The sequence below is a fragment of the Pseudopipra pipra genome, chromosome 30 (genome assembly GCF_036250125.1).
Source record: "Pseudopipra pipra isolate bDixPip1 chromosome 30, bDixPip1.hap1, whole genome shotgun sequence".
Taxonomy (NCBI): domain Eukaryota; kingdom Metazoa; phylum Chordata; class Aves; order Passeriformes; family Pipridae; genus Pseudopipra; species Pseudopipra pipra.
Window position 1 is genome coordinate 1177665 of NC_087578.1, and position 22670 is coordinate 1200334.

At 51.1% G+C, this 22670-nt stretch overlaps 1 protein-coding gene across 2 annotated transcripts in view; it reads left to right on the forward strand.

Moving 5' to 3' along the window:
* The window catches only part of SCN8A (sodium voltage-gated channel alpha subunit 8), a 53605-nt gene that overhangs the window by 24935 nt on the left and 6000 nt on the right, over nucleotides 1-22670 (forward strand). For both annotated transcript variants that reach the window (XM_064638925.1, XM_064638926.1), the window contains exons 7-23: nucleotides 786-1007; nucleotides 1345-1408; nucleotides 1793-1934; nucleotides 2593-2799; nucleotides 3025-3312; nucleotides 4032-4391; nucleotides 6742-6877; nucleotides 8839-9077; nucleotides 9255-9428; nucleotides 10104-10460; nucleotides 11536-12006; nucleotides 12452-12569; nucleotides 13415-13569; nucleotides 14134-14307; nucleotides 18137-18259; nucleotides 21601-21885; nucleotides 22304-22357. In XM_064638925.1, the coding sequence (XP_064494995.1) occupies nucleotides 786-1007; nucleotides 1345-1408; nucleotides 1793-1934; nucleotides 2593-2799; nucleotides 3025-3312; nucleotides 4032-4391; nucleotides 6742-6877; nucleotides 8839-9077; nucleotides 9255-9428; nucleotides 10104-10460; nucleotides 11536-12006; nucleotides 12452-12569; nucleotides 13415-13569; nucleotides 14134-14307; nucleotides 18137-18259; nucleotides 21601-21885; nucleotides 22304-22357 (3569 nt within the window). The remainder of the gene's footprint in view (nucleotides 1-785; nucleotides 1008-1344; nucleotides 1409-1792; nucleotides 1935-2592; nucleotides 2800-3024; nucleotides 3313-4031; nucleotides 4392-6741; nucleotides 6878-8838; nucleotides 9078-9254; nucleotides 9429-10103; nucleotides 10461-11535; nucleotides 12007-12451; nucleotides 12570-13414; nucleotides 13570-14133; nucleotides 14308-18136; nucleotides 18260-21600; nucleotides 21886-22303; nucleotides 22358-22670) is intronic.

Consider the following 22670-nt stretch of genomic DNA (forward strand, 5'->3'; position numbering starts at 1 on the left):
CTGCTCATTTACAAGTCACAGAATTATCCTACTAAACACCAGAAAGGCTGATTAAAGGGCCCTAAATCTGTGTGGCTTCTGCCTCCAAAACTCTTGCTAGTTTAGACCTGTCTCCTAAAAATTAGTGCTGAGTTCTTCCCCCCCTTCTGAGGGGGTTCCTCTCACAGACCAGGCTGGTTTGAGAAACCAAAAGGATTCTTGGCTTATGCCTGAGCTTACTTTTAGTACTGAGTCTATCAAGGATCCCGAGGGATCCCAAAGCACCAGGTGAAATCCATCCAAATGGAAAATTCAGCTCCCACAGGGGGGAAGGGAAGTGCTGGGACAGGGAAGGGAAATGCTGGGACAGCTCAGATGAGCAGGAGAAACCCGAGGTGGGAGAGTTTAAAGGTGTTTGATCTTTGTGAGCTGTCGCAGCCCGTGCCAGCGAGGGGTTTGTGGCAGCAAATCCTGCTTTTAACATCCCTGTTTGACACCCCCTGTGTGCAGGGCAGCACATCCCTCAGCTTGGCTGCAAAGCTCAGGCATCCTCAGGGACAAACAGCAGGATTTGGGGTTGTTCTGACTGTCACTCCCCACAAAACCCCTCAGCTGGTCCCTCCATCCCGATCTTGTGCCAGCTGGAAAACCCAACCCCACACGGGGGTTCCCGGGAGCCCCCCCAGTTTGTAGCCAGGACCTTTCCCCCCCTGGAGGTGTTAGGAGGTGCTGGATGGTTTGGGAGGGATTTGCAGTGTGTTTTCCCGCTGCAGGAGTGATTTCCAGTCTCCTTTCCCTCCCCACAGGCTTGAAGACCATCGTGGGTGCCCTCATCCAGTCGGTGAAGAAGCTGTCGGACGTGATGATCCTGACAGTTTTCTGCCTCAGTGTCTTTGCCCTCATTGGGCTCCAGCTGTTCATGGGCAACCTGAGGAACAAGTGTGTGATTTGGCCAATTAATGTGAACGAGACCTTCCTGGATAACGGCTCCAGGGGCTTCGACTGGGAGGAGTACACCAACAACATGTGTAGGTGTTTCTGAGGCTCCCCAAAACCTCCTTGTTCAGCTCAGGGAGGTGCCCCCCATTTCCAGTGTGCAGTGAAAAACCCCCCCCGTGCCCAGAGAATTTTCAGCTTCTTAGAACCCAGTTAGGCTGTTTCTGGTGGGGTTCACCCTTTTAAAGAGTTTGGCCGTGCTCTTTGAGCTGAGTAGTTTGTCCAAAATGTATTTTTACAGATAAATTTCTCAGCAGGGGATTTGGGGGGAGGAGTTCTTGGGTGGAGGGTTTTATGGTGCTGTAGTCTGTTAAATCTTCTACCTCCATACATATTCACTTGTAATCTCCTCATTTTCACCCTCTTCAGCAAATTTTTACATCATTCCTGGTGCCCCAGATCCTTTGCTCTGTGGTAACAGCTCGGATGCAGGGTGAGTGCTGACCTTCACTGTTGATGGGTGGCTAATGCTGGCAAAAACCTCTGGAATATTCCCTGTCCCTTCCTTGGTTGGTTCTGGTGTTATTTCACCAGCTTTCAATAATTTCTGTCTCTAACTGGGAATGCACTGCTGGTGCAGTGGGTTTTCCACGTCACCTCAGGGGGCAGGTGGTGCCAGTGGCACCATTTCCCTCTGAATCCAACCTTAGGGATCACCAGAGAAGGGGGGGTGGAGGCTCAGAAACAGGAACTCACCTCATGCTGTGGCCTCCAGTTGTTTTTTCCCCCCGACCTTCAGCTCTGAAGGCGCTTTTGGCCAAAGCTGGTGCCTTTTTGTCCCTCTCCATGCCCTGACCTGGCTGTTGTCCCTCCCCAGCCAATGTCCAGAGGGATACACGTGCATGAAGGCAGGACGGAACCCCAACTACGGCTACACGAGCTTCGACACCTTCAGCTGGGCTTTCCTGGCTCTATTTCGCCTTATGACTCAGGACTTCTGGGAAAACTTGTATCAATTAGTGAGTAAATGCTTCCCTTCTGCCTCTCCCACGGTGAGAATTCGGGGATAAACCAGGAAAGGGGAACGGGAGAAGCTTTGTTTCATTCCTCTTCTCTGAAGGAGAAGCTGCCCAGTGAGGTGTTGGGTTGGAGGAGGAAGGGGATGTTACCTGGCAGCAGGTGCTGGGCTTGGAGTCCTGAAGGGCTGGTGGGTCCAGCTGAGCTGTGAATTAATTCTGGAGGAAGCTCAGCACCCGCTGCAGGAGGTGGTGGGAGCCCAGGTCTGCTCACAGGAGGTGCTCAGGCCCTTTGGAGGGCACAGGTTCCCCTCGTGACTTGAGGGTGCTCTGGGGACTTGATGAAGTGGCTTTTTCCTCGCTTTGGGTCGTTTTGAGGGAGCCTGAGCCTTGGGTTTCACTCTGTGCCTCCGAACCCCTCTCAGTCTGCACCTGTTGGATGTTCCCTCCGGAGGGGAAGGGGGATGTCACCTTTTGTGTTCAACCTGCAGCTTCCAGCGCTCTGCAGGGGAAGCGCTGAGCTTGAAATTCTCAGCACTGCTGGATTTCCTCAGAAACATCCAGGTCAAGAAACTCGGGGCCGGCTCACGCGTCGGGTGTCACCCTGGGGTCTCCTCCCGTTCCCTCTTCTGATCCCTCTGCCGTTGTTTTCCGCTCCCAGACCTTACGAGCGGCAGGAAAAACCTACATGATCTTCTTTGTGCTGGTGATCTTCGTGGGGTCCTTCTACCTGGTGAACCTGATCCTGGCCGTGGTGGCCATGGCCTACGAGGAGCAGAACCAGGCGACGCTGGAGGAGGCAGAGCAGAAGGAGGCAGAGTTCAAGGCCATGTTGGAGCAGCTGAAAAAGCAGCAGGAAGAGGCACAGGTGAGAAAGGAAGAAATTCCTCCCTGTGAGGGTGGTGGGGCACTGGAATGGATTTCCCAGAGGAGCTGTGGGAAGTGTCCCAGGCCAGGCTGGATGGGGCTTGGAGCAACCTGGGCTGGACTTGTGCTCACGTGCACTGAGCCAAACTCTTCCTCCAAGCAGGAAATGGAGCACTAATCACGGAAAGATGTGATTTATTTTCCCTTCTCTTGCCTCCCCCCTCAGGCTGCTGCCATGGTCACCTCAGCTGGGACGGTCTCTGAAGAAGCTGTGGAGGATGATGGTGGGGGGAGGATGTCCAGGAGCTCCTCAGAGATTTCCAAACTCAGCTCCAAGAGCGCCAAGGAGCGTCGGAACCGGAGGAAAAAGCGGAAGGACAAGGAGCTGTCGGAGGGAGATGAGAAGTGTGACACTGAGAAGGTGTTCAAGTCAGAATCCGAGGATGGCATGAGGAGGAAAGCGTTCAGGCTGCCCGATAACAGGCTGGGAAGGAAGTTTTCCATCATGAACCAGGTAGTTTTAACTTCCTTCACTGGTTTTTGTGCTTACTGGAGGTCAGGATGGTGTTCTGGTTTAGATTCTGGTTAGCATGTCCAAGGATCTGCTCTCAGCAGATCAGGAGGACACTTAGGGCCCAGGTTTAGAGCACTCACACACACTTCCCCCAGCAGGAATTGTTCCTGAGGGAAGGGAATCCAGCCAGTTAATTCCTTCTCTGAGCCAGCTCAGCCAGCCAGGAGGGAGCAGCTCTCCCAGTGCAGCCAAGGAGTGAGGGGTGATGGTCTGTGCAGACCTGGAGAGGGGAGGGAAACACGTGGAGGGAGACTATTCCCAAGGGCCTGGAGCGCCAGGACAAGGGGGAATGGCTTCCCACTGCCAGAGGGGCAGGGTTAGGTGGGATATTGGGAAGAAATTGGGATATTGGGAAGAAATTGGGATATTGGGAAGAAATTCCTCCCTGGGAGGGTGGGGAGGCCCTGGCACGGGTTGCCCAGAGAAGCTGTGGCTGCTCCATCCCTGGGAGTGTCCCAGGCCAGGGGACACTCCCAGGAGTGTCCTGATCTAGTGGAGCAACCTGATCTAGTGGGAGGTGTCCCTGCCCATGGCAGGAGGTGGGAATGAGATGATCTTGAAGGTCCCTTCCACCTCAAACCGCCCTGTGAGTCTGTGAAACCACCCCAGCCCTTGGTCCCCGTCCCGCTCACCCCGCTGTCCTCCCCCTTCCCCCCCAGTCTCTCCTCAGCATCCCGGGCTCCCCGTTCCTCTCCCGCGTCAACAGCAGGAGCAGCATCTTCAGCTACAAGGGCCGTTTCCGCGACCCGGGCTCGGAGAACGAGTTCGCCGACGACGAGCACAGCACGGTGGAGGAGAGCGAGGGCCGCCGGGACTCGCTGTTCATCCCCATCCGCGGCCGCGACCGGCGCAGCAGCTACAGCGGCTACAGCGGCTACAGCCAGGGCAGCCGCTCCTCCCGCATCTTCCCCGCCCTGCGCCGCAACGTCAAGAGGAACAGCACCGTGGACTGCAACGGCGTCGTGTCCCTCATCGGGGGGCCCCCCTCCAGCATGCCCGGGGGCCGCATCCTGCCCGAGGTCAGAGGGGAGGGGGGGCACGGTGGGAGGGGGTCCCTGAGCTCAGAGCACGGGGTGGGGTCTCCTCCTGTTCCTTCTCTCCTCTCCTCTTCCTCCTCTCCTCTTCTCTTACTTCTCCTCTTCTGTTCTCCCTTCTCTTCTCCCTCCTCCTCCTCCTCCTCTCCCTTCTCTTCCTCCTCTTTCTCCTCTTCCTCCTCTCCTCTTCCTTCTCCTCTTCTCCTCTTACTTCTCCTCTTCTCCCTTCTCCTCCTCCTCCTTCTCCTCTTCCTTCTCCTCTTCTCCTCTCCCTTCTCCTCCTTCTTCTCCTCTTCCTTCTCTCCTCTCCTCTTCCTCCTCTCTTCTTACTTCTCCTCTTCTCCTCTTAATTCTCTTCTCCTCTCCCTTCTCCTCCTCCTCCTTCTCCTCTTCACTCCTCTCCTCTTCTTCCTCTTCTTCCTCTTCCTCCTCTCCTCTTCCTCCTCTCCTCTTCCTTCTCTCCTCTTACTTCTCCTCTTCTCCTCTTAATTCTCCTCTCCCTTCTCCTCCTCCTTCTCCTTCTCCTCCTCTTCCTTCTCCTCTTCTCTCCTCTTCTTCCCCTTCCTTCTCTTCCTCCTCCTTTTCCCCTTTCCCTTCCATTCCTCTTCTTCTTCCTCTTTCCCTTCCTCTTCCCTATCCTCTTCCTCCTCTTCCTTCTCTCCTCTTCTTCCTCTTCTCTCCTCTTCTTCCTTCTCTTCCTCCTTCTCTTCCTTCTCCTTTTCCCCTTCCCCTTCCATTCCTCTTCTCCTTCCTCTTTCACTTCCTCCTCCCCCTCCTCCCTCTCCTCTTTACCCTCTTTTCCCTCTTCCTCCTCCTCCTCCTCCTGAACTGGAGCCCAGTCTGTCCATCCTCCCCAACCCCCCGAGCTTCCACTGCCCCTTTCCCTCCTTCCCCTCCACAACCCGCCCCCTCCAGCTTCCTTGGAGGAGGAAGGCTTGGAATTGAGTCCTTAATTAAAGGACTAATAATAGCAGGAACCTACAGAGCTGTTCAAGGCACGGGAGTGGGAAAAACCAGCCCAGCTCCCAGAGCTTGTTGGGAATGTTCTCCACAGGGAGAGAAAATATTGGGGGATTAAAGGGAAATCCAACCAATCTCTTTGCTCTCGCTGAGGTTTGCAAGGGGAGCTGGTGGTGAAATCAGGATTCTTCAAACTACTCTTTTTTTTTAATTGTTGGGTTCTCCTTGACTGTGGCTCTTTGTGATTAGTTGAATGAATTGGTTGTTGAGAAACCTTTTAGTGGATCAGCATTTCAGGATGCAGGAGAGAAACAATGCTCCAGAAATAGAACATCACTTAGTGGGGCGCAGATGAATCTGGATTTGATTAAACAACATCACTGGAGAGAGACCTGAGTCAATTGTTTCTGGAAAATCTGGTTACTGTGCCTATAAATTCCAAGCTATTTTTTAAATTATTTGAGTTTTTGCAACCTGTTTGACCTTAATTAGTTCTGTTGAGCATCAGTTGCTACCTGGTTTTGTTCTACCCTTGTTACCACGTTTATACAGGATTTTACTTCAGTATTTAATCCTCTTTTCTAGCACAGCTTGGATGTGGTGGGAGCAGTAAAACCTGCATGGTGTGGAGAGAAACTATTAATTAGCTGTTATTTTACTGACTCTACACAGGGGGAATAAAAGCCCAGTTCTCTGTCAGTGCCCAGGATTTTCTGGGCTTTTCCAGAGCAATCCTGGAAAGGGAAACTGAGGTGCCAGCTCTGACTGGAGGGGAGCAGGGTGATCCTTCCCAGGGTGGAATGAGGGGGGATTTCACATCCCTGGTGTGTTGGAAAAATCAGCTGCATCGTGGGCTGGAGTGGGAGGAATCCCCACGAGCTCTCCAGGGTGGGGGCTGAGCTTCTTGCAGCCTAATTTTCAGGTGCAGATTTTGAAATAAATGCTGATACTGTTAAGTTAAATAATAAACCTTATTAATTTGGGTGGCTCAGATGAGGTTGGGGTGGAGTTCACCTCTGACCAACGGGGTTGGTGAAGGAGTCACTGCCCAGGTGGTGGGTTGGAGCACAGAGAGTAAATGATGTTGTGCTGCAGTAGCTCTTTAAAGAACATTTGGAAATGTCCTTTGAAATATAATCCTTAGTTTGTCTAAGGCTGCAAAGCACTGGGCCAGCAGAAACGAGGGCCTGAGTTTTGGTTTGACCACTTAGATGTTGTAGGAAAGTGGGAAGGACAACAGGAAATAGAGAAATAAAGGATATAGACAATATAGAATGTGAAAATATGAAATAAGTGCCACGTTTGTGGGCTGAGGGTGTGTAAAAATTCTGGGGAGATTCAAGAGTTTGTATTAATCATTCTCTGCATTTTGCAGGGTACAACTGAAATTGAGATTAGAAAGAAACCTGGTGGGTCTCTCCTGGTCTCCATGGATCAGGTGAACGCGTCCTACGGAAGGAAGGATCGGACCAACAGCGTCATGACCGGGCTGACCAACACCCTTGTTGAGGGTAAGTGTGATTGGGGGGCTCCAGGGTGACCTTAGAGCCCCTTCCAGTGCCTGAAGGGGCTCCAAGAGAGCTGGAGAGGGACTGGAGACAAGGGATGGAGGGACAGGACACAGAGAATGGCTTCCCAGTGCCAGAGGGCAGGGTTAGATGGGATAGTGGGAAGAAATTCCTCCCTGTGATGGTGGGGAAACCCAGGCCCAGGTTGCCCAGAGAGGCTGTGGCTGCCCCATCCCTGGAATTGTCCCATTCCAGGGTGGAGCAACCTGGGCTGGTGGGAGGTGTCCCTGCCCATGGCAGGGGGTGGATGGGATGAGCTTTAAGGTCCCTTCCAACCTAAACCTCTCTGGGACTCTGAGGTCTGTAAGGGGGGTGCTGAGGGGTGTAGGGTGGGGAGCACAGACCCCAAATAGATCAGTTTGGAGCCAGGGGCACCTGGCAGATTCCCTGCGGATTTATGGAATTCAGCTCCCCCTGCCTTCAGGCAGTTCATGTTCATGCACTGGGTTTTGCCTAAACCTTCTCCTTTTCAGTCATTATTGAGGCAGAAGTGTTTGTTAGGCTTTATTTTACTTAGTTTTGCATCTGAATTAGAGAGAAGTGGAAGTAAAGGCAGCAAAGAGCTGTAACTTTACACTAATGACAATGCACAGGTCAGAGGGGTGAGACAAAGTCTGCTCCAGGTGATCTGTCCTGGACCATCTCCCAGGGGCTGGAGAGACCCTCCTTTGCTGCAGTCCATGGGAGAAAAGGGCTGGAGCCACCCTGAGAGCTGCAGTGTGGCAGCTGTCAGAAGGGAAAGGGGCTGCTGGGAGTTCTGGAAGGGACAGCACATGGAGATGTGACTTCCAAACGTGTTATGCAGGAACCAGCAAGAATTTCTGAGCAGCAGCCACATGAGGTTGATGATCTCAAATTCCTGCTGTCTCCTGCAATAAAATTGTATGAAAACTAAATATACTTAGAAGCAGAGCAGGGTTCTGCTGCCGCTTCCCTCCTGCGCAACCGCCCACGGGCTCCAGAGCCACGGGCCTCCTTTTAACTTCCCAAATTCCAAGGCAACTAAATACTAAGCAACCAGAGAACCAATGGGAAGGAGAGCACAGTGGTCCTTTCCCTCTACCCCTGAGAAATAAAAGTTGAGCATTCACAGCTGCACAGCCTGACTGGAACCACAGCAAGTCAACAAAGAGAGGGCGGAACTCCTCAGTTGGATTCCCTCTCCCCAAGCACTTGAAATAAGGCAGTGTAAAAAAAAAAAAATAAGAAATGGACATGGCATCGTGTTTGATTTCTGTAAATGGATGTGGTTTGTCTTAATCAGGTTATTCCTGCTGAAAATCCTTGGCAGCATTATGTCATCTCTTTCCTCTTTTAGACCAGGGCCGTGTTCAGCACAGAATTCATCTCAGTTATTTAAAAACTGGCACCAAAGGCAGCTTAGAATCTGTAACTTTGGTTTAAACTGTTTTACCTTGATCAGTTCTGAGTTAAATATAGCCCCTCATTTGGAGCAATTTGCATTGAATCATAAAGCTCAGGTGGAGCTCAGGGTTAGAGCTGCAGGTTTGGTGACCTGGGGCAGGGGTCATGCAGCTCCTGTGCAGGGACAGAGGAGGAGGCAGAGAAACTCAGTGTGATCATAAAATTATGGAATCCCAGAATCTCTGAGGTTGGAAAACCCCTCCAAAACCCCACCTTGTCCCCCAGCCCAGAGCACTGAGTGCTACATCCAGGCCTTCCTTGGACACCTCCAGGGGTGGGGACTCCACCACCTCCCTGGGCAGCCCCTTCCAAGGCCTGACCACCCCTTCCATGCAGAAATTCCTCCTAATGTCCAACCTGTCCCAAAACTGGACCCAACTCTTCTGTCGTGGCCGTGGTCCTGCGGTTCATGGCTTTGTAGCTCTTTGTCTTCAGCCTCAGAGGTGAAGCCTGACCCCTGTTCTGTTTTGTACCCGTAGAGCTGGAGGAGTCCCAGAGGAAGTGTCCCCCTTGCTGGTACAAATTCGCCAACACGTTCCTGATCTGGGAATGCCACCCCTACTGGATGAAGCTGAAGGAGATCGTGAACTTGATTGTCATGGATCCTTTTGTTGACTTGGCCATCACCATCTGCATCGTGCTGAACACGCTGTTCATGGCCATGGAGCACCACCCCATGACCCCCCAGTTTGAGCACGTGCTCTCCGTAGGAAATCTGGTAAGGGAGGGGTGGGAAAGGCTCCCCCTGGATCTGCTCCTGCTGTGCCAATGCAGAGCTTGTTGATACAGACTTAAACTTAGAACAAATTGCACCCTCAAGATTTAGCCTGAGGATCAAAACACTAACAAAGCCACTCTTTGCCTGTTCTTTGTCTGTCTCTCCTCCCCACTCCAGGTTTTCACGGGGATTTTCACGGCAGAAATGTTCCTGAAGCTCATTGCTATGGATCCCTACTATTATTTCCAGGAGGGCTGGAACATCTTTGATGGGTTTATTGTCTCCCTGAGTTTGATGGAGCTGAGCCTGGCGGATGTGGAAGGACTTTCCGTGCTGCGATCTTTCCGATTGGTATTCCAAGTTCCAGCTCTTTTCCGGTGTTGCTGTCATGGAACTGCTAGGAAGCTTAGAGTCCCAGAGTCATGGAATCTCCTGAGTTGGAAGGGATCATCCAGTCCAATTCCTGGCCCTGCTCAGGACACCCCAACAATCCCACCCTGTCCCTCAGAGCACTGTCCAAACCCTCCTGGAGCTCTGGCAGCCTTGGGGACCCTGGGGAGTCTGTTGAGTGCCCATCCACCCTCTGGGGGAAGAACCTTTTCCTGAGATCCAACCTAAACCTCCCCTGACACAGCTCCAGCCGTTCCCTTTACATGAGAAATGTTCCCTGTTTGCGTGAGAAAAGGGAAAACCCACTTTTTTTCTGGATTTGGGGAGGACAGCAACGAAACGGTGCCATTTTTGTGGTCCCTTCTTACTTCACAACTTCCCTTTCCAAGCTCTGACTGACAGCTCGTTGCATTTGGGCAGGCAAGGGTGACTTTTCCTTGGGGAAGGGAGACCCGTGTGTATGGGGTGACTGAGTGCAGAATACACAAGCCCAAATTCCAAGAGAGGTCAAACATTCCCTGCTCCCACCGACCTCAGCCTGGGCTCATCTTTGCATAAAATACAAGCTGGTTGTTTTTCAGGCAGTTCTGACACAACTCAGTGTCTTTTTTTTTTTTGGTTTGGTTTTTTTTATAGCTGAGAGTCTTCAAACTGGCCAAGTCCTGGCCCACTCTGAACATGCTGATAAAAATCATTGGTAACTCAGTGGGTGCCTTGGGGAACTTGACCCTGGTGTTGGCCATCATCGTGTTCATCTTCGCCGTGGTGGGGATGCAGCTCTTCGGCAAAAGCTACAAGGAGTGTGTCTGCAAGATCAGTCCGGAGTGTGAGCTACCCCGCTGGCACATGCACGATTTCTTCCACTCCTTCCTTATTGTCTTCCGTGTGTTGTGTGGGGAATGGATTGAGACCATGTGGGATTGTATGGAAGTGGCAGGACAGGCCATGTGCTTGATTGTCTTCATGATGGTCATGGTCATCGGCAATTTAGTGGTCAGTAAATGGTTACCTGCTGGGCTTTCTTGGTTGCCTCTGGGTGGGGTAGAGCTCGGGGAGACCACAGGACGAGGGAGTGGTGATTTGTGAGTCTGTTCCTGCTCTGCTGGGGTCCTCCACGGCCTCTGACTATGAACAGTCCTGTGGGCTTTGGTAGCACCATATTCTTTGCTTGGTGAGGGCCTTAAACAGTTGCCCACAAATCAAACCTCCGAGCATTTTGAGGAACAAACCCTCAGCCCAAGGGGACAGACCCACACCTGGCCCGAGGAGTAAAAGAAGCTTAAAAGAAGCAGGACCTGGTGTTTAAACAGCCGGGAAATGAAATAATTTGGTGCTCAGGGGAAGGCCCTGAAGTGCTAAAACGAGGTTGGAAGTGTCTTCTAAAAACCTGCCCACTGGCTCAGTCATGAGGCGCCGTCGTGTGCAGGAATGGGCTGTGAAGCTGCACAGTTGTGTGGGAGGCTGGACTAGATCATGATGGTTCCTTCTGGCCTTAAATTTTGTGAGGAAAAGTCTGTGGAGGAAAATTGTGAGCGAGAATGAAGTCACATGAACGGTCCCAAGCCTTCCCAGTGGCGGTGGGAGCTCTCTCTGGGAGGGCCCATCTTGCCAAGGGGTTTTGGCAAAATGAGTGTTGGGGATTGTCACTGGATGTGGGCAAGGAAACAGAGCTGGGAGGGATCACTCAGAATGCCAAGATTTGGCCCATTTCTTTTTGAGCCAGGGATGGGTCTAAACCAGTAAGGCTGAATTTAAATCCCTTGGGTGGTGGCTGCTGCTTCAGTCCCTCTCTGACATCTGCAGGCTGGAGCCTGCAAGGGGCTCCATGCCAGGGACTCCTGCACCTGCAGCAGACCCCCAGGACCCCTCAGAGCCCTGTGCTGCACCGGGGTCCCCGTTCAGGGGACGTCTTGCAGGGTCAGGGGCTCGTCCCTTGAGCCCTGGGCACCTCAGCAGGTCTGTGGGACACCAGAGCTCGTCCTCGGTGGTGTTTGGAGACAAAGCAGGACTTGGGTCCTTTGGGAACGCACCCCCACGTGTCAGCCCAGCATCACCTCTTCCCTTCCAGGTGCTGAACCTGTTCTTGGCCTTGTTGCTGAGCTCCTTCAGCGCAGACAACTTGGCAGCCACGGACGACGACGGGGAGATGAACAACCTGCAGATCTCGGTGATCCGCATCAAGAAGGGCATCGCCTGGACCAAGGCCAAGGTGCGGGAGTTCATGCACACCCACTTCAAGCAGAGGGAGGCCGACGAGGTGAAGCCCCTGGACGAGCTGTACGACAAGAAGGTGAACTGCATCGCCAACCACACCGGGGCCGACATCAACAGGGACATCGACTTCCAGAAGAACGGCAACGGCACCACGAGCGGCATCGGCAGCAGCGTGGAGAAGTACATCATCGACGAGGACCACATGTCCTTCATCAACAACCCCAACCTCACCGTGCGCGTCCCCATCGCCGTGGGCGAGTCCGACTTCGAGAACCTCAACACGGAGGATTTCAGCAGCGACACGGACCCCGACGGCAGCAAAGAGGTGGGGGGTGAGGGGGGGGAAAAGGGCTGGGGGTTCACTCGGGTTAATTTTTGACCCACTGGGAGGGAGAACTGGGTGGTTCCAGCACAAAATCTCTGCTTGTGTTGTTGTCTTTGTGCTCAGGACAGAAGTTCCTTGTGGCTCTGTGGAAAGCCACAAATACTCATAAAATATCTAGAATAGAATCACAGAATGGCCTGGGTGGGGCAGGACCTTAAAGATCATCTAGTTCCAACCCCCCTGCCATGGACAGGGACACCTTTCATCATATCAGTGCTTAATCCTGTCTGTCCTGTTGACATGAGGTGTAAGGTGGGTCAGGACCTCGAGGAAACAACTTTCACTCCAGTAAATGTGGTGAACAAACTGTGGCTGGACCGTGGTGAAGGTCCATTATTTGCTGGGAACTGATTGTTGATTGGGTGGGGGTTTGTTCTGTGTTCAGAAACTCGATGACACCAGCTCCTCTGAGGGCAGCACCATTGACATAAAGCCTGAGGTGGAAGAAGTCCCCGTGGAGGCACCGGAGGAGTACCTGGACCCGGAGGCCTGTTTCACAGAAGGTGAGCTCTGGGGGAAGGAAAAGGTCTCTGAGCTGTCCTGGGGACTGCTCTGCTGTAAGCTCACCTCAGGGTTAGGCCAGCCTGGCTCAGGGCTGGCTCTCAGCTTATTTTGAGACCCTCCCTGGATGCTGGTGAACTAATTCTGAGGAATTTGCAGAGTGAAGGCCTTGGAGGTGGTGGTTGCCATTGCCAGGATGCAGATCATAGAACCACAGACTGGTTTGGGTTGGAAGGGACCTTAAAGATCATCCCACTCCACCCCCTGCCATGGGCAGGGACACCTTCCACTAGCCCAGGTTGCTCCAAGCTCTGTCCTTGGACACTTCCAGGGCTGGGGCAGCCACAGCTTCTCTGGGCAACCTGTGCCAGGGCCTCCCCACCCTCCCAGGGAGGAGTTTCTAAAGAATCCTACATGACCTGCAGTAGAACAAGATGGGTTTTGTACAGCTGGTGCCTTGAGTGCTCAGAAGCAGAGTACTTTTCCCCTCCTGTCTCTGGCCTCAATGTCTTGCAGCAGCTGATCCATTACAGGTATTCCCATGGCAAAGATGCTTTAAATGGTTCAAGGTTATTTTATCAGCAAGTTTTCCATTCGTCCCCTCAAGTGCCTGGACCTCACCGAGCAGAACGAGCTGCTCTGTTCCCAAATTGGTGTTAATTCGGGTGCCCGGGGGCACAAGGGTGGCAGAACAATCCCCAAAATCCTCAAGAACGCAGGATTCAAACTGAAACCCGCCGTGTTTGGTGTTGGTGGCATCCCAAACTGCTCCTTGAGGGCGAGAATGTCCCGTTCCTGCCTGGAATGCTGCGTTCCCTGAGCCCCCTGTGCCCTGTCCCCCTGGCAGGGTGCATGCAGCGCTGCAAGTGCTGCCAGGTCAACATCGAGGAAGGGCTGGGCAAGTCATGGTGGACCTTGAGGAAAACCTGTTTCCTGATCGTGGAGCACAATTGGTTTGAGACTTTCATCATCTTCATGATCCTCCTGAGCAGTGGAGCTCTGGTGAGTACAGGGTGTGGACCTCAAGGTGTCCAACTTGTGTAGGAAATGTGGGGGAAAAGCAAACTTGGGAGGGTTCTTACCTGGAGAACAGCACAGCTCCTTTAGAGTACTCTACAAAAGCCTTTATTGAAGATTTCAGTTAAGTTTAAACTAAGAACAAAGCCTTAAACCTGCAAATCTGGGTCCTGCTCATCAGGAGGATTTGGGGCGAGGTCAGCCTGTGTCTAAGTCCAATTTCACAGAATCACAAAATCCTGCAATCACTGTGGTGGGAAAAGCCCTCCAGGATCATTGAGTGCAACCTGTGACCAGGAATTTCCTTTTTTTTGGGGGGGGTTGTGGTTTTTTTTTTTATTTTTGGTTTAGTGTTTGCAGCATTTCAACTACTCGAGCAGATAAAATTCACCATGTAAGAAACATAATTCATTTTATTATGTATGACTTATATATTTTATATATATAATATATATTTAACTCAGTACCATTTGAATAAGCTTCTGGATAAGAACATGGGACTGTGGAATAAATCCCATGGAATGACACGAGCTCCTGGTTGTTCCCCAGGCTTTTGAGGACATTTACATAGAGCAGAGGAAAACCATCAGGACCATCCTGGAATATGCAGACAAGGTCTTCACCTACATCTTCATCCTGGAGATGCTGCTCAAGTGGTGTGCCTATGGCTTTGTGAAGTTCTTCACCAATGCCTGGTGCTGGCTGGATTTCCTCATTGTGGCTGTATGTATCCTCTCCTCCTTATTCCTGCTTGGAAAAAAACCGTGGTGGGGAATGTTTCCATCCCAACTGAATCCCAGATTTAATGAGGATTCGGTGCCAGATGTCTGTGAGTTTTGCAAACCAAGGGTCAAACCCTTGAGCCCTTTGGGGGGTTTCCAGTGCAACTGGGGGATTTCTGCCCTGCGGAGGCCGAGGTTTTCCAGCCCTTGGCTCTTCTGCTCAGCTGGAAATGGGATTTCTAGGAGACCTACCCACGTGTGGAGCTGCTGGAAGGTGTCACCAGATGTGATGTTCCAAGGAATGACATTCCCTGTCATCATTTTCTTGTGTTATGAACAACAAGGGGGTGATGAGGCAAAATCTCTCCAGTCCCCGAGGTCTGTTCCGAACTGGGAGCGTGTTTTTGGGAGGATCTCAATACTTTGAAAGCTTTTTCCATGCAAAATGAAGTTCAACATCATCCTTCTTCGGTTCAGAATATCTAATTTAGCCCAGGGAAGAGAAGGCAGGACCACCTGAAACCAGGAGGACAGAGAAGAGGTCAGAGCAGGAGTGAGGGACACGGTTTGATCGGGATAGATCAGCCCTGGAATCCCCTGCAGGACACCCTGGGAGGGAGGATAAAGGGGAGAATTGAAACAGGGAGAGTAACTTTGAGGATTAGAAGAAGAAAGACAACAGAGAGAAGTTTTAGCAATAGGTTTGGCTCTGAAGCACAGCAAGGGAATTCAAAATAAACGGAATTTATGCTGTCCAGAGTGGCAGGAAATTGTGAAATTCAGTAGGACTGGAGCTCCAAAGAATTGCAAAACCAGGAACTTTGGAATCCCAAGTGCTTGGATTCTTTTAGAGCATTTCAGCACATCCAGCTGGGAATCAGTGGCCACAGTGAAAACCCCAAGAGCCAGTGCTTTAAAAAAGAATTCACACTTTTTCCAAGCTTCTCCCTTGGAACATTCTGCATATGATTCAGTTGCTGCTCAGCACCGTTATCGCTCTGGAAATATTCCTGAGTAGGTGGAGGAGCTATGCTTGGAATTCAGGGGCAGAAGTGACTCAAACTCCACGTTTCCTGTGGAAAAACTGAAATTTTAAATTGCTGTTTTTTCTAAAAAGTCCCCTCTTGATCCCCTTTGACACCTTTCCTTGGGCACATCTGCACATTGTAAATCTTATTTTCTGACAATAACCCTGGATCTCTCTCACTGCCTGGAGGTGAGGTGCAAGTCTAATTCCAGCTGTTGGGAATGAAGTGCAGTTTGATGGGCAGATGTGGTCCAAGTTTAATTTCCTTCCCAAGTGTCTGGTGGAGCAAAGATCAGGAACTTCCCAGGCAGGTAACACGTGCAGGGGGAGGGAAGAAGGATCCGGAATTCCCGGGGCTTTAGGAGGAATTCCTTCTGCCCCGTGGTGTCTCAGGCAGGAGAGCTCCACATTTGCCTCTACAAAGAGTCTGAAGTGGGACTTTTGAGATGCCAAAATGTCCCTTGGTGAAATCTTGGCGATGCCTCGTGTCCTGGGGCTGTTAAATCATGGGGTTTTTCCCCCAAAAATTTTGGGATGTGGCGTGGATGGGGTCGGAGTGAGTCAGGACAGCAGGGAATGAGCCTTTGCACCCTAACAAAGCTCTTGGCTGTTATTTTGCAGGTTGGTAGCATTGTCCAATCCCCTCCTCCTCCTCCTCCTCAGCCCCAAAGCTTCCTGGGTGTGTTTGTGAAGACTTTTTCTGGGTAATAATGAAGGATTCTGCTTTTCAGTCACTCTGGGATTCCCTCTGTCCGACCTCGTGCCTGCTGTGTCTTCCCTCGGAATGTCCCCAGGGAATGGCCCTGGGAGACCCCTGAAAGCTCAAACAGCCTTTTTCTCTCATGGTTTTAGTGTCCTGCTCGGGAGTGAGGTGTTATCCCGAGGGGAAGAAGCTTTAAAAATGGGGAGTCAGTGAAGTCTGTGCCCTGTGTTCATGGAATCATGGAATCATGGAATGGTTTGGCTTGGAAGGGACCTTAAAGCTCATCCCATTCCACCCCCTGCCACGGGCAGGAACACCTCCCACTAGGCCAGGATGCTCAGAGCTCCATCCAGCCTTGAACACTTCCAGGGTGGGGCATTCCAGTGTTGTATTTACAGGGTAAATAGGCCACACCTCCAAATCCATTGGATTTTGATATTTGGGTCCACGATTTTAACGTACCAAGGGCTCAGTCTCATTCTGAGAGGGCTGATTGTCCTTCAAAAGGCTTTGTTAGAATTTTTGGGACACCCCTGGGATCTCTGCTGGAACCTTTGGGACGCTCCTGGGCCTGGGTTTAATCAGTGGAATTTAAGGTCAGATGGAAAGACCAGAGAGCTGTGTGGCCACCTATTGTAGCCACTTATTTTTTGGGGCACATATCACAGAATTGTGGAATGGTTTGGGTTGGAAGGGACCTTAAACATCACCTAATTCCAAGCCCTTTCCAGAGCAGGGACACTTTTCATATGAAGGTGGAAAAAGCATGTGCACCAAATAAGGTGAAATCTCAGTTTTCCCATGTGTTTGTGCATTAGAAATCTGGTTCTGAAATTTCCCTGGAATATGTGTGGAGTAAGAATCATCCTTATGATTGATTTCACATTATTATCCTGAAATCCCTTTTAAAAAAAGAACAGTACATGGGAATTGTCCTGTTCTGAAAACGCAGCTCAACCCCCACCTGTTCCAGGAGGAGTTCTCGTGTTTTTCCGTTATTTGTTGCTCTATATTGGTGTCTTTTTATTCCTTAAAAAAGGTTGGAATATCTGTCTCTTATCTGTGTCTGTGTGGCAGCAGCAAAAATGGGAATAGTGGAAGGTGTCTGGAGCTGTTTACACGTGGCCAAGTCACGTCTGGGACTTGGTGGGTTTAAGGATATTTTGATAATTCCCACCTGCAGAGCCTAAATGTGACTCCAGGCTGATAACCAGGTTGTCTTTGCTGTTGGAAGAGCGTTGGGAAGTGGATCTGAGAGCTGTGTGGTGGTTCAGTGTGTGAGTCCGAGCAGCCGCCCGCGTGGAAAACGGGCACGTCCGCCCTCGTCCCGCCTTGGGGACAGTCCCAAGGGTCACTGGGATGCTCCCAAGGGTCACTGGGACACTCCCAAGGGTCACTGGGACTGGGGGCAGGCAGAAAGCACAGCTGGAGTGTGGACAGGCAGGAAGGACACCCCCATCCCTGGGATTTCAGGCAGGAGGAGCCGCAGCGGGAGCCGGAGCGGCCCCGGCGGGGTCAGTGCTCGGGTTCCCCGGAGCTGTTTGTTCATCCTGGCTGAGGTGGGAGAGGCCTCACCTGTGAGAGCTGGGCCCGGGTGTGCAGTGAGTGTATTTATCTGTATTCTTTCCCATAGGTACCTTTAACATTTGTCTGGCTTAAATTTCATGGGCGCCGCCGGGATCCCGCCGCCGGTGCAGGGCGAGGGTAAGGCTTTTGTCCTCGTTTGGGCTCTTCCTTCCAAACAGCCCCCTCTCCGTGTGTGTCTCTGCCTCTCTCTCACTGATCTCTCCCCTCTGTTCTTTTCTCAGCCTCATTATTTCCTTCCAGGTCGGTTCAGTCAAGTGAAGTAGGCAGCTGGTGTCATGGCTTCGGTATTTGGGGCGGCCCAGGTGGCTCCTGGGCTGGGCAATCAGGGTTAGGGGATCCAATCTAACAGTCTGGAACCTTTTTTTTTTTCCTTTCTTTTTTTTTTTTTTCTTTTTTTTTTTTCTCTTTCTTTTTTCTTTCTTTTTTTTTTTTTCTCCTTCTGTTTGTTTTTTTTTTTTTTGTTTTTTTCTGTTTGTTTTTTTTTTCTCTGTTTTGTTTCTATTTTCTGTGTAGGTCTCTTTAGTCAGCCTTATAGCTAATGCCCTGGGCTACTCGGAACTAGGTGCCATAAAGTCCCTTAGGACACTAAGAGCCTTGAGGCCTTTAAGAGCGTTGTCCCGATTTGAGGGGATGAGGGTAAGATTCCATTAGCAGCTGATCCTTCTGCATGCCCGTGGAGCGGTTTCTTTTTAAAAAGCATGCTAGAACCGATCAAAACCGGTGGGATAAAAAATTCCAAACAGAATCATGATGCAGCTGCTGACTCTGATCACCTCTACGTGGATGTCCCCTCACCCCACCCACCGCTGCACCCTCCCCTCTAACCAAGGGAGATGCATAAAAGCTGCCTCATTACATTAATTACCGGCCCAACCCACCTGCCATTCGTAGCCGATGTCGACACTTGGCTGTTCTCATTTGGCCTGGCTTTGACCTCGAGCATCCGAGGGGCTTCTCAGCTGGAACTTTTCCGGTCTAGGGAGAATCACCAGGTGCAAAGAAGCAGAACTGGAACCACCTCGGGGTCTCCAGCCCCTCCGAGCGTTGGCTGTCGGTGGAATTGGATGGAAAGACTCTGGGCTCGAGGGGGGTTTGACAAAAAAGCAATTTGGCTGCCAGGGGGAAAAGGCTGCTGCCTCTCGGGGGTCACTGCAGGAAGGGACTGGGGGGAGCTCAGCTGGTTGAAAACTTTGGTTTCATTCCTCTTGTTGCACCTTGTTGTTCTCGGTCCAGTCTGGTGGCGACTGGCAGCCTTGTCTGGTAGTGGAGCTTTTCCTTTCCACCCCCTCCCTTTTTCCATGCTTTTTGGTCCCTGTCCTGTCGCTGTGGAACCAGAATGAAGCACAAGCAAAGCATTGAACTTATCAAGCTTTCCTCAAATTGGAACCACTCCCTGGGGGATATCAATTATTGCAGTGTCTCGCTGCTTTGCCACTAATATTCTGTATTTTGGTGCCTTTTTTATTCTTTTCCCCAATTGGGATTGAAATAGTCTCCTATGAACACGCAAAAAAAAAAAAAATATTGCATAGTAGGAAAATGAAGTAAAGGGTGTTCTGTATTAATGGGTTTCCCAGGTGATCTTAGAACAGCAATGTGGGTTTTGTGCTAAATCCCAGTTAGCTCATAATCAGAGATATTACAGGAGATAAAATTATGCATTTTAAATGAAAAGGGAAGGGAAGAGCAGTCGCTGTTTTACTTCAGGGTCTGATTGGAGCAATTCCACGGGGATCCTTCTGGAGCAATCCTACCTGGACCCTTCTGCTCTTTGGATTTGCTGTAGTGTAACTGAGCCCAAAATCCAGTGTGAGGGGGGCACTGAGCTGAGCAGGGATCCTCAAATTCCCTAGGAAGTGATAGAAATACACGAGATCCAAACCCAAAGAGGAGTGTTTCTTCCCTAAGGCCTTACCCTGCTGTTATTTCTTTGTGTCATTGGCTTAATCCTAAATTTGATTGTATGATAACGGCACAAAGGGTGAAAACTTCCCCTGGACACAAAGGCAGAGCTGGGTTCAGGTCCCACCCAAGAGTTTGATCACAAAGAACAGGCCCAGCACTAGACCTGGGGGCATTAAAGCCATTTTTAAGCCGTGCTGGAGAGAAGATTTCTGCTGCACAATCAGGAAATGCTCGTCCTGAAAGTGGGGGGTTTTCACCGCAGCAGAATTGGTAGTTACAGCTTAGCCCTGTCAGGTGCCCAAACCCAATTATTTCTCCTTTGTTTTGACCTGAAGACAAGTGTCCCTGCCCCACCCAACCAGACCAGTTCCTCTGAGCCAGAGGACACATCAGAAGGTCTGAAATGCCTTTGTAAAGGAGACCCAAACTGGAGTTCTTTGCTTTTCTCTCCTCCATGACAATCTGCTTTTCCAGGGGCTTGCTCTGCTCTGGGCTCAGTCAGGGAGTTTGACAGTGGTGCTGTGGGATGTGCATGTGTTCTTGTCAGTCTGCACACAAAAGCCATGTTCCTCCTCCTCTCCCATCTCTTGGAAAGCTCTGTCAGTTTAAACAACCCTCAGTGCCCATATTTCAGGGGGATTTCACCCTTTTCTCGCTTCCGGTGAGAAGTGGAATAAACCAGTGTACAGATGGGAGGATCTGACCCAAAAAGCCCCCCCTGGTGTTGGTGTCCAGCAGCTGAACATCCTGTTGGGATGAAGGGAGGATGAGAGCAAAGGTTGTGCCTCCAGCCCTCCTTGGGTGCAGTGATGAATCCGTGACACGATTTAACAGTTGGAATGGGAGACTCTCTAGATCACCACGGGCTTCAATTTTCTTCCAGAATGGCCTGGGTTGGAAAGGACCTTAAAGATCATCCACTCCCAACCCCCTGCCATGGGCAGGGACACCTTCCACTAGTCCAGGTTGCTCCAAGCCCTGTCCAGCCTCTCCATGAGCTGCTGTGAGGGGGACAGGGGTTTGCTGCAGCACTTACTGGGTGGGGTGGTGGCATCCAGCAAAGGGATGTTGTAGGAGCAGAGAGGGGACCAGGACCAGCTGTGGTTCAGGTGCTGCCACCTGAGAACCCCCAAACCCCCGTGCAGCTGAGCCATCTCTCGAAACTCAGGCGAAGGGGTAACAACAGTTTAGATTCTCTTCGTCTATTAAAGGAATCTAAATTAGGAGATCATAATAAAAGATTTAATATCCTGCTGACCTACCTCTATTAAAAGCCTCAGAGCTTACATTTGGTCATGTGGTGTGGCCAGGGATGCTCAGGGACACGGTGCTCCCAAACTGGGAGAGGCTAAAATTAGGTGATGGTGGGAGAGCCAAGCTCTGACAGAACCCATCCTCGTTCCCACCCTGTTTTTGCTGCTGTTTGGAGGAAGGAACATGGCTTTTCTGTCTCCTCGAGCCTGCCCAGCTGCATGCTCAGCTGTCTGCCTGGGGCAACATGACTGGCCTTGCTTTTAGTCACAGTATGATCTTGGTGTTACTCAGTGTGACCAGAGCGATGCCGGGCTTGGTCCTGTCCCCCCTGGCCCTGGGTGGGAGCAGGATCAGGCTCCGGAGTGAAAACAGCCTTGTTTGAACGTGGGGAATGGCCGGAGGGGCCACTGGCTGATAAAAAAACCCGTGGAATCCACGAGCAAAAGTGTCCTCACACTTGGCTCTGAGAAAATTCCAGCTAGGAATTGCCTGTTTGTTCCGACAAAGAGAGTCTGAGCACACCCCCCCCTTCCTCCCTAAAATAACATTAAATAATCGTTGTTTAACCGAAGAACGACCGATCCAAAGTTGAACTCTGTCCATCCAACAGCCTGGCCTGTTTTAGCCTGAAAACAGAGCTTCCCCAGGTGGCTTTGGAGCGGAATTTGTCACGGCTTGGAATAAGTTCACTGCCGGCTCCTGTGCCGGTGCGTCAGTGGCCCGACCCCTGTTCCCCCCCCGAAAACAGCTGTACTGATGCTCGCTGTCTCCTGCCTCGTGTTTTATACTGAAACTTTTTCCCACCCCTTCCAACACAGGTGGTTGTCAACGCCTTGGTTGGCGCTATCCCTTCCATTATGAATGTCTTGTTGGTCTGCCTTATCTTCTGGCTGATTTTCAGCATTATGGGGGTTAACCTGTTTGCCGGGAAATATCATTACTGCTTTAATGAAACAGCTGAGCACCGCTTTGAGATAGATGTTGTTAACAACAAGACAGACTGCGAGGCTCTGATGCCACCCAACTCCACGGAGATCCGGTGGAAGAATGTGAAAATTAACTTTGACAACGTTGGGGCAGGATATCTGGCTCTCCTGCAAGTCGTGAGTTTGGCCTTTCACTCTTCTTTTAACTGGGGACTACAAACTGCTGCTGATGGGTTTCTAAATGCTTCCCTCTCTCTGTGAAATACAGAGTCCCCTCAGCCCCCCCTTGGGTTTGGGGCTGCAGTAAAATGGCTATTTTGTCTTTCCTCCCTTTCCCAGTGTGTGGGTCTCCCCTCACAGCAAAAGGGGCCCCAGGTCTGTCCCCTTGCACTTGGCCTTGTTGGACCTCATGAGGTTCCCATGGGCCAGCTTCTCAAGCTTGGCTGATTTCACTTAAATCAAAAGAGAAGGAATGTTAAACTTCACTACACAGGGCCATCAAGAGGGCCAGGGAGTCCTTGAGCTGGCTCAGGTCAGGCTTGTTCTTGTGTTTTGGGTGAATTCTGTCTCAGAGAACATGTGTTTTCTTTGCCAGGCTACGTTCAAGGGCTGGATGGACATCATGTATGCAGCAGTAGATTCCAGAAAGGTAAGACCCCCATCTCCCCTCCCCACATTTCACTCTGCTCTTCTGCTGTGGTAAAAATCAGGAGTGAGAATTGCAGAGCTGTGCTTGTAGCATGTTTTTAATGCTGGGATTGTTTCGTTGGCTCTGTTGCTCTGATGAGTTAAAAGATGCTCGAGGAAATCCCAAAGAAGGGCAGGTTCTGCCAGTTGCTTTTTTTGTTCTGCTCCTCCTGGAGTAGAAATACAGTGAAGGAAATAATACAATTATAGATTTAATCATCAGAGCAAATTGTGGGGAGGAATTAGCCAGAAGATCCCCCACGAACCTGTGTCTG